The sequence below is a fragment of the Sus scrofa genome, chromosome 7, assembly GCF_000003025.6.
Source record: "Sus scrofa isolate TJ Tabasco breed Duroc chromosome 7, Sscrofa11.1, whole genome shotgun sequence".
In the NCBI taxonomy this organism is placed as follows: domain Eukaryota; kingdom Metazoa; phylum Chordata; class Mammalia; order Artiodactyla; family Suidae; genus Sus; species Sus scrofa.
This window is the reverse complement of record NC_010449.5, coordinates 4,903,803-4,918,426: the sequence shown is the minus strand read 5'-3', so window position 1 is coordinate 4,918,426 and position 14,624 is coordinate 4,903,803. Positions and strand designations below refer to the sequence as shown.

At 50.2% G+C, this 14,624-nt stretch overlaps 1 protein-coding gene across 2 annotated transcripts in view; it reads right to left on the bottom strand.

The window, feature by feature from the left end:
- The window catches only part of DSP (desmoplakin), a 52,978-nt gene continuing 41,154 nt past the window's right edge, over positions 2,801–14,624 (bottom strand). The window contains exons 20-24 of one of the 2 annotated variants that reach the window (XM_021100158.1): positions 13,102–13,185; positions 12,181–12,288; positions 11,269–11,367; positions 9,506–10,003; positions 2,801–6,738 (exon numbers count right to left, since the gene is read on the bottom strand). In XM_021100158.1, the coding sequence (XP_020955817.1) occupies positions 3,493–6,738; positions 9,506–10,003; positions 11,269–11,367; positions 12,181–12,288; positions 13,102–13,185 (4,035 nt within the window). In that variant the 3' untranslated portion in view covers positions 2,801–3,492. Of the gene's footprint in view, positions 6,739–7,708; positions 10,004–11,268; positions 11,368–12,180; positions 12,289–13,101; positions 13,186–14,624 lie in introns of both variants that reach the window. The other variant, XM_003128168.4, reaches the window with a different exon arrangement.

Below are 14,624 nucleotides of genomic sequence, written 5' to 3'. Positions count from 1 at the left end.
ACCCTCCTTTTTAAATGAAGTCATTGAATTTTGTCAGGGCCCTCAGCTGGTTGGTTGTCTTGCATGTCCCTCTTTCTGGATTTGTCAGACTTCTTTTCCTTATGATCAGATTCAGTTTAAGCATTTTTGCAGGATGTGTCTACCTCTTTTTTTTTTTTTTTTTCTTTTGGCCGCGCCCGGGGAATGGGGAAGTTTCCAGGGCCAGGAATCAAACCTACACCACAGCAGCAACTTGAGTCAGAGCAGTGACACCACCAGATCCTTAACCTACTGCACAAGGGAACCCCAATTAATTTTGAAATTCATTACTCCATACGCCATTCCCACCCTAATTCTTATTGATGGGTTTACCTTGTCTATTTCCTACCCAAGACCCTTTGGGAATCAGCCCTTTTTCCCCCCAAATGGTTTTAACGCCCAGAGTCTAATCCCTCTTATGTTATTTTTTGTTTTTATTTTTTTTCAAGCCAGATGCCAAATTGTTGCTTTCCTTTGTACTTGTTTCCAACAAAGAAACTGTGGAGGAAGTTTTTGTCAACAGCCTACGTGGGGATGTGTGGTTATTCATCCTCTGCCCACAGCATCCTTGGGATTTATTTGCACTTACATAGTTGGCCAAGGCCCCTGGGAAATGAGATAATTTTGGGGTGTGAAGTAATGACTGTCATTGAGAATGACATATATAGTTCCCTTTTCCGTGGGTGTGCCTGTGAACCAGGTCAAAACTCAGCCCAGGTCAAGGATGTCTTCTCTCCAGGACAAAGGCCTCTGATCTCAGAGCCGAAGGACAACTTTGGCAGCAGCGTGAAGGGCTGTACCGTTTAAACGTGAACACCTTTACCTGGGTCCATGTCAGTCTGTTCAGTGACCCCTGCCTTGAAGAGGTCACCTGATCCCTGTTCTAGGTAAGGACTCCATTATGGGCCGAACTCTGTTCCCCCAAAATTCATATGCGGAAGCCCCAACCCCTGTGTGACTATTTGCACATAGGACCTATACAGAGCTGATTAAGGTCGGGGCCCTCATGTGACAGAACTGGTATCCTTGCAAGTTGAGGAAGAGACAGCAGGTTACCTTCGGTAACCCTCACTGCCTGGCAGCCAGGAAGAGAGCCCTCACAGGAAACCAACCCAGATGGCACCTTGGACATCTAGCCTGCAGAACTCTTAGAAGAGGAATGTTTCTTTAAGCCATGCGGCCCGTGGTATTTGCACAGCAGTCCGAGCTAATGCAGCCTCCCAGCTCTGGTGTAAAAGGACCCTCCTTTATGTCCTTCAGCTTGGCACTTAGCAAAAACTTCCCTTCCATTTATATTACAAGGGCTGCTTTGGCACCAGGTATTTCTACCATGAGATCCATAGCTTCTGGCACAATCCGTGGCATACAGAATTCAATATTCAATGAAGGAAAACTTAACTACAAGTCCTCCAACGTGGGAGGGGGGGCAAGAAGAAAAAGAGGTGGGATAAGGAGGAAATGAATGTTGTTTTCACCCTAAGCACAACGTCCCCAATAATGTGATTATCTTGAGTAGGATCTTTTTTCTACTAAAAATTAGCATGATTTCCCCCCCTCTTTTCCACTGCACTACAAAATGTGTTTGATTGTATTAACACACACTGCTGACATCTGAAAGTTGTTCCGTGAATTGTGTTACATGCGGAAAGGAAACCGACTAGGAACCATGAGGTTGCAGGTTCAATCTCTGGCCTCGCTCAGTGGGTTAAGGATCTGGTGTTGCCGTGAGCTGTGGTGTAGGTTGCAGACGTGGCTCGGATCTGGCATTGCTGTAGTGTACGCTGGGAGCTGTAGCTCCGATTCGACCCTTAGCCTGGGAGCTTCCATATGCCACGAGTGGTGCCCTAAAAAGCAAAAAAAGAAAAATTGGGTTACGTGTGTCTTCTGTCCCCACCCAAACTACAAATGCCTGAAAGTCAGAGTCTTTTCACATTCCCTGGAATCCTCAATGGACCTAGCCCAGGACTGGACATACTAGGCATTCAGTAAAGTCATATTAATTTCCTAACAAATGTTGGAATTTCAAAAGTTTTCTTTGAGCCAAAGAACAGGCTTCTATTTCATTGTCCTTCAAAAGAAAGCCAGGAACTTTTCAGGAATCAGTTTCATAGATTCAAAGACAATTCTTTACTCTTCGGGGATGAAAAAGCAACCTGTGGTTTGAGGATATTCAAAATGGAATCTTAGCCATGTCCATGGTTTGTTTTTTGTTTGTCTGATTTGCTTTTTAGGGCCACACCTGCAGCACATGGAAGTTCCCAGGCTAGGGAGTCGAATCAGAGGTCTAGCTGCTGGCCTACACCACAGCCACAGCAACGCAGGATCCAAGGCACATCTTCAACCTATACACCACAACTCACGGCAACGCCAGATCCTTAACCCACTGAGCAAGGCCAGGGATCAAACCTGCATCTTCATGGATACTAGTTGGGTTCATTACCGCAGAGCCACAACGGGAACTTCCACCATTTCCATGTTTTTTAAAGGGTATAATGGTGGCTTGTGCCCAGACTACTCACTGTCCAGAACAAACGAGAATTGGGGATTGACCTCTGGCCTGGCCTCTTTGCAGAGGCATCTTTTCAAGGACCCTATCTGGTACAGAAAGGTTGAAAAAGCTAACTTCAGAAGACCAACTTCTAACAGGAACAGAACCAACACAGTTTCTTACTAGGTACTTAGTAAACGGTTTTAGACCCATTTTAGAATTTAAAGAAAAAAAAAGCTTCTGCTAAATGTCCTTGTGTGGATGAACACATGATTAAATCAAAACACAAACACATCAAATGTCTAAAAGTTTATTGCCAGAATAGCAAACTTCATAAAGACACCTTTTTCAAGGACATAGAAAATGACAAGCTGAATACACAGAAAACTTTCGAAGCAAAGCAAAGACTGCTGCCGTGAGGCACATACAGTCAAATTAATACCAAACCAAACAGGTACACTTCAGAGTTATGTGGGTAATAGGATTCAAGGAGATTCATTCCAAAATGCTGGGGTTTGAGGGGGAATTTTTTTGGGGGGAGGGGGAGTCGGGGAATTTTCTCCTAATACAGAAAAATGGAAAGAGGCGAGAAAGAGAATGACCGCTACACTATCAACGGTGAACTTGCTCATGATCTCCAAGGACAGAAACCTGTATCACAGGCCAAAAGAAGTTCAAGAAGACGCATCAAAAATCTAAACACGGAAGAGAAGAAACCAACTCTAGATTCGATTTGTGCGATCCTTACAGCTGACCACGGCTTTGCGTACACTACATCCAGTGCATGACTTTAGTTAGGGCGCGCTAAGAAGATAAAAGGCCAGATCAGCCTTGCCTGCTGGATTCCGGCCACGGCTAGGTTTGCTGAAGCATGGGAAGTTCTATCGCTATCCTGCAACCATGAGATTTTTCTTTTATTATTTAGTAAAGTGAAAACTCATAGAAACGAAAGCCAAGGTCTAGCAACCGTTGCCAGCTGGCTCCTCCTAGTGCCCGATGGAGCTGCTGCTAAAGGAGTAGGAGTAAGAGTAGGAAGAATTGCTCGTGGCGTCGAAGCTTCCTCTCCGGGACCCGCTGCGGGAACCCGAGCGAGAACCAGAGCGGGAGCCAGAGCGGGAGCCGGAGCGGGAGCCCGGGGCCGAGGACACGTTATAAGGGCTGGGGAGGCCCTTGGACGACACGGAGGCGGCCTCCAGCAGGCGCAGGCCCGTGATGTCTTCCACCATGGAGCGATTTATGGCATCCTTGTAGGAGATTTTCAGCTTGGTTTTGGGGCAGGTCAGGATCTTGGCGTAGCTGCTGGTGTCTTGCAGCCTCTGAGCTGCCCGGCCGTCGATGAACCCCTTTCTGATGGCTTCTTCGGTGCTTATCCGCCCGTTCACTTCGGGGTCCACCAGGCCCCCGGTGAGATACTGGAACTCCAGGAAGCGCTGGCCCGCCTCGTAGGGGAGCCATTTCTCTTTCACCGCCTCCGCCGCTGACATCTTCTTCTTCCCCTTCACCCCCTCGAAGCCGATGAAGGCTTTCTGAGCAGGCTTCAGCCGGGTGGCCATATCCTGGTCGATGACGCCCTGGGCGACCGCGTCCTGAAGGGACAGCTTCTGCCCCGTGGTTGGGTGGATGATGCCGCCCGTGCAGGCCTGGGCCTCCAGGAGCCTCTGCCCGGTGATGCTGTCCACGATGCCCCGCTCTATGCCCTCCGTGACGGAGATCTTCTCCAGGTTTTCCGTGTCGAAGATGGCTGCGATGGGGCTCCACTCCTCCAGGGGGTCGGACAGAGAGCTACTCCGGATGGTTAAATTCCGGGCGCTGGCGATGGTGGCGATCTTGCTGACGGCCTCGTGTCGGGAGGTGCTGAACACATCATCGCTGACGCTACCCCCGGTGCCGCCACCGCCGCCAGTGCTGGTGACACCATTCTTCCAGGAGATCATGTCAGCGAACTGAGTGAGGCTCAGGCTGCCGGATCGGTACTGGTCAAAGAACTTCCTGTCGATGAAGCCCTTGTCGATGGCGTCTTGAATGTCGTACTGGCTGCCCGTCTTCCTGTCCACCAGGACCACCCGGGTGGAGCCGTCCGAGCCAGTGATGGTTATCTCTTCCCACTCGCACTCCTGCTCACACAGTTCTTTGAAGGTCTCGTAATCTATGAGGCCCTTCTTGTAGGCCTCCTGGACAGACATCTCCTTGTTGGTTTCGGGGTCAACTATGACCACCCTGCGCTTCCGGAGGGTGTTCTTTTGTGACGTCTGCACCTGTTTCTTCTTTTCTTTCAGGGGCAGGAGGCAGAGCCCGGTTGCCTCGTCCTTGATGCATCTTTCTTTCAGCTGCAGGTAGGTCAGGTTTTCTTCGGTGTTCGGGTCAAAGAAGCCTTTTGTGTCGTCGCTTGGATCCGAGAGAATCTCGCTGAGCTCCTCGTTGAAGTAGCCCCTCTTGTACGCTATGTCGACCGGCAGGCGGTGGCTCTCCTTCGGGTCGATGATGCCGCCGGTGGCGATCTGCGCCTCCAGCAGGCGGATGCCGTGGCCCTTTTCGATGAGCTCCTTGTTCATGGCTTGGAACAAGGAGATGATGTTTCCCGTTTCGGGGTCATTGTACCCGGTGACAGCTCGCTCTGCAGACAGGAGCTTCTCCTTGAACTCGATACCCACCAGCCCTCTCTTGTAGGCTTCCTCCACCGGCAACCTCAAGTTGCTAACAGGATCCACGATGAAGCCAGTGGCCGCCTGGGCTTCCAGCAGCTCCAGGGCAGTACCGGGTCGGACCAAGCCAATCTTCATGGCCTCATAGATGCCGAGCTTCTGTTTCGTGGTCTCGTTGTAGATGCCTGCGATGCAGCTTGAACCCTGGAGGAAGTCCTTAATTCTCTCCCCCACCTCGTCGTAAGAGATCTGACCTGATTCCAGTTCATTGACAGTGGAGGGTCTCAATATACCAGAGTCGACCAGCTCAGAGACGGTGACGGGCTGTCTGATCCCTTGGAAGGACATACTTCTCTTCTGGACGGACAGCAGGAGCAGACCGGTGTGGGGTTCGATCCGGCACCGCTCCCTCAGCTGCATGTAGCTGACCTTCTTTTTGGTGACGGGATCCACGAAGTTCTTCTGGCCGTCCCGGGGGTCGTTCAGGGACCGATACAGATCTCTGTCAATCAGCCCACGAGCCAAGGCCACGTCCTTGGGCAAGAAGACGCTGTTCACGGGGTCCACCACCCCCCCGGAAGCGATCTGGGCCTCCAGCAGTCGCAAGCCGGTTTCCCGATCAATCAGGTTTTTCTTGATGGCCTCCGACACAGACACCGTCTTGCCCGAGAACGGGTCATCGAAGCCAGTGACGGCTTTCTCCGCGGTGTATATCTGCTGACGGTCATCGAAGTCGATGAGGTCCCGGGCGATGGCGCTGTCCACGGTCAGCTTCTCGTTCCTGTGGGGGTCGATGATGCCGCCCGTGGCTGCCTGGGCCTCCAGAAGCATGACCGTGGACTCCGGGGTGATCAGCTTCTTTCGCTTGGCCTCCACCAAAGAGTACTTGTCCTTCGGGGAGGCGGACGCCCCGGCGATGGCCCCCGCGCCCCGAAGGAAAGGCTGGATTTCAGAAGCAACCTCCTCCACGGACTTCTTCCCCTTCAGCAGCTTGTCCAGCGTCGTTTTGTCGATCAGCTGGCACTCGAAGAGCTGCATCGCCGTCACCTTCTTCCTCAGTCCGTCGAACACCAGCTTGGAGGAGTCGACGGCCCACTCGCACTCCGTCTGGGTCTCGCGGTGGGACCCGTAGGGCCGCTGCTTGAGCTTGTCGATTTCCCGCTGGAGCCGGCAGCGCTCCGTCTCCAGCTGGGACTGCGTCTCCCTGCTGGAGTCCTCCAGCTTCCGCCGGCACCGCTCCTCGATCCGCCTGATCTCCGCCTGGAGCCTCTCGATCTCGCTCCGCAAGGTGTTCTTCTCTCGCTCGCTCTTCTCTCTCTCGGACTCGATCTTCCGGATAGCCTCCTCCTTGCGGGAATACTGCGTCTTCCACTGGTTCAGGTCATTCTGGATCTGCTGTTTCTCACACTCCAGGCGCTGTTTCAGCCGGCTTTCTGCCTCCAGGGTCGCTTTGGCGCGGTTCAGCTCCTCCTCCAGCCTCTGCAGCCTGGCCTTGTCTTGCTCCAGAACTTTGATTTTCACCAGAAGGCTCTCTCTCTCCTGCACCACCTGCGTGCATTGACTCTTTGATTCCTGAATCCGATTAGATGCCTAGAAGGTAAACAAAACAAAATGGGGGAAAAAAAAGAAAAACCAATGATTCGATCGTCACGTAGGATTATCCTCGTTTAACCTTTATTTCTAAATATTTTTCTACAACATGTTCATTTATCTGCCCTTTCTCTGTTTTCCTTGGATGGACTGTTTTTGTGTTATCTTACAAGCTCATGACAAAAATTCTGTAGGTATGTGCTACCACTTTGATAAAGGGCTTCTATACTTACTATTATTTTTCCATAGAAGGAAACGAGCAAATATGGAGAGTTTTGTTGCAGGTTTTCACACCTGCTATACCTACATCTGTTTCAGCTCTGCGACAAAGCAATACACATCTACAGACATATACACACCCCACTCCCAGCCCCACACAAATATTGTGCACAGAAGTCAAACTCTAGCAGTTAAAGAAGTTCAGTGGTTTAATTAGAGATGAAAAGCAGGAAAGCCAAACAGAAAGAAACATATTAGGCCCATGATCAAAAGAGAGCACAGGATAATGCAGACAGAAAAATCATGGAAGCAAGCAGGAAAAAGTGCTTTTCAAACTGCACAGAAATACCCCTTTGATGTGGCTTTTACTAGGGAAAATTTCAATTACAAACTCGGGTCACAGCCCACAAAGGTAGAGCCAGGCCGTCTTCTAGACAAGAGTGGAACATTGAGAGCCAGTGATCTCAGATGTCACACCCCGGAGAGAATTCTCGAAGCAGAGCCAAGCACGGGTTACACCCAGAGGGGCACTTGATGCAGTGACAGTGACAGAAGAGACAGGCAAGTAGCGCTGAAACTATCCCAAAGCAGTGTCAGGATCAGGACAGAGAGTGGCACAGCAACCGAAAGAAAAGTTAGCCGTCTGGCAGGCACCAGCCCCGGCGGAGAAGAGCACGGCTCGGGTTAGAGGACGCGGGCGGAGCAGGTTAGTCGAGACACAAGGAAGCTGCGATCAAATATTTGTGAATACCTCTAACGCCTGCTTTTGGAATTTCTCAATTTCCTGTCTCAAATTTTCCCTCTCTCTCTGTAAATCATTAATCAGGCCCTGCAGCTCCAGGGTGCGGTTGTTGCTGATCTGCAGCTGGCTGCGGAGCTCGGAGATGGTGGCGTTTTTGCCGTGGTCGACCTCGCTGTGGCCCCGCCGGAAGTCGTCGTACTCCAGGCGCAGGTTCCGCAGCTCCTCCTCCAGCATCAAGTGCTCCTTGGTCAGGTTCTCGGTCAGCGACTGCAGCCTCTCGATTTCGATCTTGCTCTCGTTCAGGCTCCTGCTCTTGTCCTCGATGGCCTTCTGGAAGTGCTCGCTGCGCATGTGCGCCTGCTTGAGGTTCTCCTGCTCCTGCAGCAGCTGCCGCCGCAGGGCCTCCACCTCGGAGGCCAGCCTGCGCAGCTCGTCCTGGGTCCTCTGCTTCTCCCGCAGCTGGCCCTCCAGCACGTCCCGCTGCTGCCGCAGCTCGTCCTCGCTCCGCTTCTTGCTGATGGACGCCTGCTCCAGCTGCTGGGTCAGGCTGGTGACCTTGACGGCCTGCTCCTTCAGGGACCTCCGCATGGCCTCCAGCTCCTCCTCCAGCTTCTTCCTCTTGGAGGAGTCTTCGGAGGCGGCCCTCTTCAGCCGCGCCAGCTCCTCCTCTGCCTTCTGCTTCTGCACCTGCAGCTCCTTGAGGGAGCTCTGGAAGCGGGCGATGTCCTGGTCCCTGGCGGCCCTCTCCTGGGACACCCGCTCGTAGTCCATCCTCAGGCGCAGCAGCTCCTGCTCCTGCACCTTCAGCTTGCTGATGGTCTCCGTGGCGCTGCCGTGGGCTTTCTGCAGGTCACCGTGGGCCCGCTGCAGCTGAGCGTTTTCCTCCTCCAGGCACTTGCGCTCCTTGGCTTCCGTCTCCACCAGCTGCTTTAACCTCTCAATCTCCCTGTTTTTGTCCTGGATGGTCTTGGCGGCCTCATCCAGGGACTGCTTGTACCGGGCACTCTCCTCCATCCGCATCTGCGTGACCTGCCTCAGCTCGACCTCCAGCTGCTGCTTCCGCTGGGACATCTCCAAGCCCGTGGCCTTCTGCTGCTGGACGTTCTCTTCGACCCTCCGCAGGCTCTCGGTGGTCTGGGCGAGGCTGTTCTTCAGCCGCTTGACCTCCTCCGAGAGGCTGCGGTTTTCCCGGGTGAGGCCGTCTATCTGGGCGCGGTAGCCGCTGGTGTCCTCCTCCTTCTGCAGGGTCAGCTGGTGGATGGTGGTCTTGGTGATGTTGATCTCCGTCTCGAACTGGTTCTTTAGGCTAATGATCTCCTCGTCGTAACTGCTCCTTACCTTGGCCAGTTCACTCTCGTATTCCCGGCGGCGCTTGGCCTCCTCCTGAAACTCCGCCTTGAGTCTCTCGATCTCCTTATTCTTGTCCTGGATGGTCCTGGCCGCCTCCTCCAGGGACTGCTTGTGCCGGGCGTTGTCCTCGGAGCGCTGCTGGATGACCTGCTTGAGCTCTACCTCCAGCTGCTGCTTCTTCTGCAGCATCTCGGAGCCGCAGGCCTTCTGCTGCAGGGCGTCCTCTTGGGCCCGCCGCCGCTGCTCCGTGGTCTGCAGGAGGCTGTCGTTGAGCCGCACGATCTCATCCTTCAGGTCGCGGTTCTCCCTCGAGAGTCGGTCCAGCTGGCCGCGGAGGCTCTTGGCATCGTCCTCTCTCTGCAGGGAGAGCTCCTTGATGGTGGTCTTTGTGACGTTTATCTCTGTTTCGTACTTGTTCCTTAAATTACTCATCTCCTCATTATAGTGGTTTCTTACCTTTGCCAGCTCATTCTCATACTCTCTCTTGCGGGCGCCCTCCTCCTGCAGCAGAACCCTCAACCTCTCTATCTCGTACTCCTTCTCCTGGATGGCTTTCTCCGACTCTATCTTCTGCCAGCCCAGGCTCTCCTTCTCGCACTGCCTCGCCTTCTGCAGCTGGTCGTAGTCGTTCTTCTGCTGGTCGAAGCGGTCTTCCACGGCCTTCCTCCTCCGCTTTTCGTCCTCGATCTCGTACGTCAGTCGGGTGATCTTCTCGTTGAGCTCTTTGATTTGGCCGTAGCACTTGTCTAGGTTTTGCTTGGCCGCCTTGCCATCCAGCTCCGCCTGCCGCTTCAGCTCCTCCAGGCTCACGAGCTTGGCCTTGAACTGGGAGCACTCCGCCTGGTATTTCTGCAGGTTCTGGTCCAGGAACTTGTTCTTATTGCAGTTTTCGGAGTTGGCATCCCGGGCCAGCCGGAGCTCCTCTTCCAAAACTTCGATCTTGGTATTTTTCAGCTGCGGGAGCAAAATCAGAAAGGATATTGAAAGAGAAACACTGGACATCAGAAGAAAGGAGCAGTGCTTTCCCTCCCCCAGACCAAAGGGCTTTCTTATTTCTTGCTGCACACCTATACACACAAACACACACACACACACACACCCCTACAGACACACTCAAGCAGATATATAAAGGGTGATAAGGTAAAAGCTTCTAGATGAAAATTCAAGAAATCTGTATTCTTGTCATCATTCTTCCGTCAACTGCTTGTATGACCTTAGTACGTGATTGATCATCTTGGAGTCTTATTAGCTTCCTCATCTTTATTTATGTATTTATTTTTTGTCTTTTTGCCTTTTCTAGGGCCGCTCCTGGGGCATATGGAGGTTCCCAGGCTAGGGGTCGAATTGGAGCTGTGGCCGCCAGCCTACGCCAGAGCCACAGCAACACAGGATACGAGCCGCGCCCGAGACCTACACCACAGCTCACGGCAACGTTGGATCCTTAACCCACGGAGCAAGGCCAGGGATCGAACCCACAACCTCATGGTTCCTAATAGGATTCGTTAACCACTGAGCCACGACGGAAATTCCAGCTTCCTCATCTTTAAATGAGAGATTTTCTCCCAAGACCAAAAGCTTACAATTTCCAAAATTATGTTTCCTTTATTTCTAGGTATAAAGTTTCCGTAGATCCTTAATTCAAGTATTAGAAGTGGAGAATAAATGAAACCACCACTTGACAGGAAAAAACCCAAATCCCGCCAGGCCAGGATGATCTTCTCCTTCATTTACTTGCTTATTTCTTTATTTTTATGTTATTTTTACAGCCACACCTGCAGCATATGGAAGTTCCCAGGCTAGGGGTCGGATTGGAGCTGCAGCTGCCGGCCTACACCACAGTCACGGCAGCGCCAGATCCTTAACCCACCAAGTGAGATCCAGGATTGAACCTGCATCCTCAGAGAGACCACGGTGGGTTCTTAACCCACTGAGCCACAACAGGAACTCCTTCACCTTCATTTAACACAAAGAAACGAAGCAAATTCCTTGGCCAAACATTACATAAAATTATGGGGGGTTTTGGCAAGGTAAAGTAGCTATAATTTTGCAAGTATTACCTAAGTTCATTCACTGACTTATGAACAAGCTATATTATACTGTCTAGAGGAGACACAGTTTTACTAGTGAGTAGGTCCTTATTCATATGCTCTCAGCAGGCAGCAATAATAAAGTTCTATTTCCTTTTTTAATCCTTCAAGGAAGTAAGGCAAGTATGTTACCTTCAGATCTTCCAAACTCTTCAGCATCTCACTTAAGAATCTGTAATAGTCTCCAGATCTTGTGAGAAGTTCTATGTACCGAGCATGAATGTCTGCGGCCTTGGGGAAAAGAAGCAAAAGGAAAAAATAAATGCTACTGCATTCAAAAGAAGCCCTATATGCAAGCTGACCAATTTTGTTTTCTAAAACAATCCAGTAATGATATTATAATTTCTTTTTTTTTTTTTGGTCTTTTTGTCTTTTTAGGGCCACACCCCCAGCATCTGGAGGTTTCCAGGCTAGGGGTCGAATCAGAGCTGCAGCCGCAGACCTACACCACAGCCACAACAACTTGGGATCCGAGCCACATCTGCGACCTACACCACAGTTCACGGCAATGCCGGATCCTTAATCCATCCTCAGGGATGTGCTAGTTGGGCTCACTCACAGCTGAGCCACGAGAACTCCAAGTGATATGATAATTTAAAGAGTGAATGCTCTTTGTTCATGCGGGCTAATTCCAAAAGGGAAAAATACAGCAAAACAAAGGGCTAAAAGCCCTGCATTTCCTCCTTATCATCCCAGGGTGTTCCCCCTAAATCATCTGCCAGGTACTGTTCTCTGACACATTTGAGAAGTTGGCTTCTAGAAATTGACTAGATATTTTCCACGTTTTAAATGTCGCCCTCACTAAACCCAGAATTTAAGCCCAGTGTCTGCAAAGGCTCTAATATATGAACAACAGACACAGATTTCTCACTGGTCATTTCCTGAAATGTATCTCATATCGATGACTCACATGAGAGCAGATAACCTCCTATTAAACTTTTTTGAGTGGACACCCTGTAGCAAGACATGAATTCAGGGAGTATAGGGACGACAGGAAAAAGATGATGCAGAGGGACGGGCAGGTGTACTGGCGTATCTCCATACCTCTTGAAGAATCACCCCCGAAGGAGACTGAACCATGGTTCTCTTGATGGGTATGTTCAGGAGAGTTTCCAGTCCGGAGCTGTATGATGCCAGCTGCAGTTCATAATCCTGCAGAATAATGACGATTCAGAAAAACATACTTACCTGACGTCAAAGGCGTCATGACCGCGACAATCCCACGGTTTTCTAACATGCAGCCCCAAAGGCTATCATGTGCTACGAGTGTCCAGACATCATAGCACATTATCAAACCAGGTAACACACATTTATATGCTAAGCGGGGATTTCTGCACACGCCACCTGTCTGAAAAATGAAGACCAGCCCATTCTCATAGATATTGCCAATGCGTATTGAATTCAAGCTAATGGGTAAGCGTTTATGGCTGGTTCAGGCAAGAATATACAAAAGCCATAATCGCTGTCCTCGAGAAGTCTATAGTCTTTATTTTTTGATTTTACTTTATTTTCTTAAGATATGACCCTTGCGAGAGACGCAAGAAGGCAGGCACAGAAGCGCTGCCCCGAGGATCCAGGGGGCCACAGTTTTGTCACCCAAGGGGTGTAGGGGTTAGAAAAGCCCTCCTCTTCCTTTCTGGGAGTGGTCACTCCTTCTTAGTATCTGATGAGGTGTGTATTCAAATCAGCTGAAGGGCGGTCCTCAAACTCTTGCCCTGGGTCTGAATCTGAATGCAGGCCTCATCCCATGCCCACCCAAGAAGTCTATAATGAGTCAGAAAACAATGTATTTAATACTATTCTTTAAAAAATATGGAACATGTCATGAATCTGCATAGCATCCTTGCACAAGAGCCAGGCTAATCGTTTCCGCATCGTTCTAATTTTGATACATGTGCTGCAGAAGCAAACACAGGTCATGATATTCCTGCTCAAACACCGACATTCTCTGTGAAACCAACATACCTTAATTGAATTGGCGCAAAGCTCGGCAATTTTTTGTACTTCTTCTGACTTGTCTCGTTTGCCACTGATTTCACTGTGCAAGTTCTACACAGAAAAGAAAACATTTATAAAACATTACAAATGTGTATATGTATTTTAAAATAAATGTGGAGTTCCCGCTGTGGCTCAGTGGAAACGAAATCTGACTCGTATCCATGAGGATGCAGGTTCAATCCCCAGCCTTGCTCAATGGGTTAAGGATCCGGTGTTGCCATGATCCGGTGTGGGTCGCAGACACAGCCAGCTTGGATCTGGTGTGGCTATGGCTGTGGCTGTGGTGCAGGCTGGCGGCAGCAGCTCCAGTTCAAGCCCTAGCCTGGGAATCTCCATATGCTGCAGGTGCAGCCTTAAAAGACGCCCCCCCCCCAAAAAAAAGTTCTTTCACTTTTTTTTGGGGGGGGTGTCTTTTTGCCATTTCTTGGGCCACTTCCGTGGCATATGGAGGTTTCCAGGCTAGGGGTCCAATCAGAGCTGTAGCCACCAGTCCACGCCACAGCCACAGCAACGAGGGGATCTGAGCCGCATCTGCAACCTACACCACAGCTCAAGGCAACACCGGATCCCTAACCCACTGAGCAAGGCCAGGGATCAAACCCGCAACCTCCTATGGTTCCTAGTTGGATTTGTTAACCACTGCGGCACGACGGGAATTCCAGTTCTTTCACTCTTTAACCAGGATTGCTTGGATTTTTTTCCCTCAGTTTATGGCTACACGTTCTGACTCAGAGTCTCACAGTGAAACCTGAAGAGAGGAGCATATGGTTTCAGTTCAGAAAAGGGAAGGAAGATCTGCCACTTATTATCTAAAAGGTACTATTTGTAAAGATACTTGCCTATCACAGTAACATTATTCCTAAGTTCATACTTGTGTTTCTTTGTAAATATCTCAATTGCTTTTCCTCTGGTATTACTTAGGCATCCCAAAATGGACGAGTAGAAATTCACGCTGTGGCGCAGTGGAATTCACTGTGTCCCTGGAGCCCTGGGACACAGGTTCGATCCCTGGTCCGGCATAGTGGGTTAAGGATCCAGTGTTGATGCAGTTGTGGCATAGGTTGGATCTGATCCCTGGCCTGGGAACTCCATATGCCATGGGGAGGCCAAAAATATAAAAAGCAAAATGGACTAGTAATATTAAATATCATTTCATGAAGATCCATGCATCCCTATGTTCAGGGCAGCACCACTCACAATAGCCAAGACGTGGAAACAACCTAAATGCTCCTTGATGAATGAAAGGATAAAGAAGATGCAGTACATACACACAATAGAATACTACGCAGTCAAAAAAAAAAAAAAAAAAAAAAGACCAAAATAATGCCATTTGCAACAACCTGGACAGACCTAGAGATTCTCATACGAAGTGAAATAGGTCAGAAAGAGAAAGGCAAATACCATACATCACTTATGTATATGGAATTAAAATATGATACAAATGAACTCACCTACAAAACAGAAACAGACTCCCAGACATAAAGAACAGA